At 45.9% G+C, this 5,000-nt stretch overlaps 1 protein-coding gene across 2 annotated transcripts in view; it reads right to left on the bottom strand.

Annotated features, from left to right (window-relative positions):
• The window catches only part of LOC121713132 (membrane cofactor protein-like), a 17,997-nt gene that overhangs the window by 6,318 nt on the left and 6,679 nt on the right, over nt 1-5,000 (bottom strand). For both annotated transcript variants that reach the window (XM_042097498.1, XM_042097497.1), the window contains exons 4-5: nt 2,966-3,148; nt 1,725-1,824 (exon numbers count right to left, since the gene is read on the bottom strand). In XM_042097498.1, the coding sequence (XP_041953432.1) occupies nt 1,725-1,824; nt 2,966-3,148 (283 nt within the window). The remainder of the gene's footprint in view (nt 1-1,724; nt 1,825-2,965; nt 3,149-5,000) is intronic.

A 5,000-nucleotide genomic window follows, 5' to 3' on the forward strand; every position in this document is an offset into this window, starting at 1 on the left:
AGGCAGATTTTGTTTTTTGTTTTTCCTCAGTCCTGGACAGATTTAATGGGAAACAAGTCTTCAGTTAGTTGTTGGAGACTTTTTTGTGTTTTCTCCTCTGTTGTAGAGGGAATGCTTATGTTGACCAGTATGGTCATGTATGTTCACTTAAAAAATACATTTGGAATAGGCTCAGCAATGGTACAAAAATGTATGAATACTGTTTCAGACAGGTCAGACAAAGTGGTTCAGTTCTTTATATACCCTATACTTACAACACTTTTACTTTCTTATGGTTTGAATGGCAAATAATGTTTGTGTTAAAATAGTATCCTGGAATATTAATGGTTGTGGGAATCCTATGAAGAGGAAAAAAGTACTTTTATATCTTAAACATAAACAAGCTGACATAGCATTCATTCAAGAATCCCATCTAATGGATGAGGAAGCTGAGAGATGTAAGAGAGACTGGGTTGGGCAGGTGTATTATGGCAGGTTGGGTTGGGCAGGTGTATTATGGCAGGTTGGGTTGGGCAGGGTTATTATGGCAGGTTGGGTTGGGCAGGTGTATTATGGCAGGTTGGGTTGGGCAGGGTTATTATGGCAGGTTGGGTTGGGCAGGGTTATTATGGCAGGTTGGGTTGGGCAGGTGTATTATGGCAGGTTGGGTTGGACAGGTGTATTATGGCAGGTTGGGTTGGGCAGGGTTATTATAGCTCCTTCTCAAGCAAGAACAACGGGGTTCTTATTTTGCTCCATAAAAGGTTGAATTTTTCAGTGCAACATCTATGCTCCTCAAAGGAGATCCCTCCTTTTTTCATGAGGTTAACACTATACTGGGAAATTTGGAAGGACAAATTATTTTGGCAGGTGATTTTAATCAGGTCTTAGATGGGACCCTTGATAAAAGTAGATTTTTAGGAACTTCAACACCAAAGGATAGAGGTGCCATTCACATGCTGATTGAAGACACTGGTTTGATTGATGTATGGCGATTGGTTAATCCAAGTAAACGAAAATACACATTCTACTCACATTGCCACAAATCTCACTCAATAATAGACTCTGTTTTGATCTCCCAGAGCCTGATTAATGCAGTTATTGATAGTAATATTAATGCTATTTCCCTGTCAGATCATGCACCTGTTGAACTATGTGCAAATATCCACTCAGATCAACTGAGACGGGGCAGATGGAGAATGAATACGTCCCTGTTGCAAGACGAAGTATTTTCTAAAGGACTTGCAGAAGACCTATCCTCATTTTTTGAGATCAATCTGGGAAGCACAGATAGTGTTGCGATGGTTTGGGAGGCATCTAAAGCCTATATTAGAGGCAAACTTATTGCACAAACTTCTAGAAGGAAAAAAGAACATATTAATAAAATTCAGAAATTGGAAGTAGAATTACATGACATGGAAAAAGATTTGGCCAACCATTATTCTGAAAGCTTATTTAAACATATTTACAAATGTAAATTTTTTAATAAAAAAGCAGAACATGCCATGTTTAGACTTAAGACAACATTTTATGAGTCAGGGGAGAAAACTGGTAGACTCTTAGCCAGACAGCTCAAAGAACAAAACTTTGCTCACACAATTCCAGCAATAAGAGCAGGGGGCTCTCTTGTGACATCATCTAAGGAAGTTAATGATGTCTTTAAGGAATTCACACACACACACACACACACACACACACACACACACACGCGCACACACACACACACGGCCTGGCGGAGTCCCTACCCCTCATTGCAGACAGCAGAGACGGAGTTGCCAAACTCCACCCCCTCATTGTAGACGTATCGTCCATTGAGAATCTCTCCAGCTGAACCACATGACTTGGCTGGGGAGGGGAAAACACACACACACACACACACACACACACACACATACGCAAACATGCACGCACACACACGCACACACACGCACACACACACACAGACGCACAATGAGACGGTGCTGAGGTCTGGCCAGATCTGATCATATTTGGTCAAAAATCCACCATTTTGAAGTTGCTTCCGGTGGCTTTACTTTTGACATGAGTGTGCATCCTCCCTGTTTGTCTGACCACAAGACCAGAATTACATAGCACTAGAATCACGCCTACTCTCTCTCTCTCTCTTTCTCACATACACACACACACACACACACACACATACATACACTCTTTAAGATGGATTACTTCCGCCATGACATGCCAAAACATCTCTTCAGGCCTGTGTGAATGTGAGTGTGGTTGTATGTGGGTGCACATTTTTTTGTAGGCAACTTGGTGGATGCAATTTGTGTGTCTTTGTGTGTGTGTGTGTGTGTGTGTGTGTGTGTGTGTGCGTGTGTGTTGTTATACCACAAGGGTTCACCCTGCCCACAGACGCAAACTCAGCGAATATGGATACCAAAAATAATAACCAGGGTACTAATGTCAGCCTGCCTAACGTAATGATCAAACTTGCTAGTCTAGGGGTAGCTAGTCTAGGGGTTCAATGCTAGCCAGTCAAACCCTGGGTATCTAGTCTAGGGGTCAAACCCTGGGCAGTGCGTGCAATGGAGTCTTTGCTACAGAGAAGGCCATGAGAGATCCTAAACTACAAAACATAATCCTAAACGTTGTTGGAGGGTGGGCTACTCCAGCCCTGTGCAGTTTGCGGCTTGAGCTGTAACTGAACGGACACCTGAGTCTCTCTTGTAGCCACTTGTGAGTTTGTGTGTGTGTGTGTGTGTGTGCGTGTGTGACTGCTACTGTGTGAGTATGTGATATTGTGTGCCTGTGATATTGTGTGCCTGTCTTAGTGTGTGTGTGTGTGTGTGTGTGTGTGCCTGTGATAGTGTGTGTGTGTGTGTGTGTGTGCGTAGGTGATAGTGTGTGCATTTCTGTGTGTGTGTGTGTGTGCCTGTGATAGTGTGTGTGTGTGTGTGTGTGTGCCTGTGATAGTGTGTGTGTGTGTGTGCGTGCATGCATGCATGCGTGCGTGAGAGACACTCACGTTCACAGCGGAGTATGACGCGTGTCCACCCTGTGGGTTTGCAGCGTGAGATGGACGAGCCCCCAGCGCGGGTGTAGCCGACAGCACAGCCGTACGAGACGGACGCGTCCAGCCGATACGCCTCCTGCAGCACAAACGGCTCACGCAGCTGCAGCTTCCCATAGACAGGAGGACGACCACAGCCTGGGGAACACACACACACACACACGCACACATGCACGCCCGCACACACACACACACACGCACACACACACGCACACACATGCACGCACACACGCGCACACACATACACACACACACGCACGCGCACACACATACACACACACACACACGCACGCGCACACACATACACACACACAGACACACACACACACGCACACACACCCACGCACACACACACGCACGCACGCACATACAGTCATCATAACTACATTATGACGTGTGATATGCCGTCAGTACAATACACTCATCCCCATATCCCTAACTTTTCAACACAGACGTACACACAAACACACACACACACACAAACACAAACACACAGACTCTGACACCCATCAACATGCAACAATATGTTTCGTTCAGTGAACATCACACACATACAGGGTTTTTTGTCAAGAATACTAGAAAAAGTGTGAAGCCAGGGCGACCGCTCGGTCATCAGTACTCATTCTGCTTGACTTATCGGCTGCCTTTGACACGGTTAATCACCGTATCCTTCTCTCTATACTCGCTGACATGGGAATCTCCGGTTCTGCTCTCTCCTGGTTTGAATCCTACCTCACAGGACGCTCGTTTAACGTATCATGGCTTGGTCAGCTATCTGCACCTCACCATCTCACCACAGGGGTCCCCCAGGGCTCAGTGCTGGGCCCCCTCCTCTTTGCTATCTACACCACCTCCTTGGGACAGATTATCTGTTCGCACGGCTTCTCATACCACTGCTATGCAGACGACACACAGCTCTATCTGTCCTTTCCACCTGACGACCCCCTGGTTTCAGCACGGATCTCGGATTGCCTCTCAGACATAGCTACATGGATGAAGGCACACCACCTCCAGCTGAACCTCTCAAAGACTGAACTGCTGGTCATCCCAGCTAAACCTACCATACACCAAGACATCAACATCAAATTTGACTCCCTGTCTGTTTCACCGACCAGGACTGCAAGAAATCTAGGAGTTGTTCTCGACAACCAACTAAACTTCTCAGATCATGTTGCCTCAGTCGCCCGGTCATGCCGTTTCGCACTCTACAACATACGGAAAATCAGGACTTACTTGACTCAAGATGCTACCCAACTTCTGGTTCAGGCAATAGTCATCTCACGACTCGACTACTGCAATGCCCTCCTGACAGGTCTCCCAGCCTGCGCAGTGAAACCACTTCAGATGATCCAGAACGCGGCGGCGCGCCTGGTCTACAACCAACCCAAAAGGGCACATGTTACCCCGCTGCTCATCCAGCTACACTGGCTACCTATGGCGGCCCGCATCAAATTCAAGTCTCTAACGCTTGCCTACAAAGTAGTCTCCGGTTCTGCTCCCACCTACTTGAATGCCCTCATACAGACTTACACTACCTCCAGACCGCTGCGCTCCTCTGACGAACGACGTCTAGCTCTACCACCGGTACGCTCAAGCCAATCCAAACTTTTCTCATCTGTTGTTCCTCGTTGGTGGAACACACTGCCAGTTCCTACAAGGGCAGGGACATTCTTTTCCACTTTCAAAAAACTCCTGAAGACCCAGCTCTTTAGAGAACATCTACTCTCATAGCAACACTTACAACAAGTCTTACTGATCCTAGCACTCACCAGCCGTTTTAAACTGACAAGTAACTGTTAAAAACAGCACTCACCGACGCACTTATTCTTACTGTACTCTAATGTTTTTTTTTAAACTGTCCTAAAATTGTGAGTATTGTTCTAACACTTACTGTTTACCATGTTGTTAGTCGCTTTGGTTAAAAAAGCGTCAGCCAAATGTAATGTAAAAAATAGTGTCGAAACAAATTGGTACCTTCTTGCATATGAAT

Source organism: Alosa sapidissima, chromosome 7 (genome assembly GCF_018492685.1).
Source record: "Alosa sapidissima isolate fAloSap1 chromosome 7, fAloSap1.pri, whole genome shotgun sequence".
NCBI classification, from domain to species: domain Eukaryota; kingdom Metazoa; phylum Chordata; class Actinopteri; order Clupeiformes; family Clupeidae; genus Alosa; species Alosa sapidissima.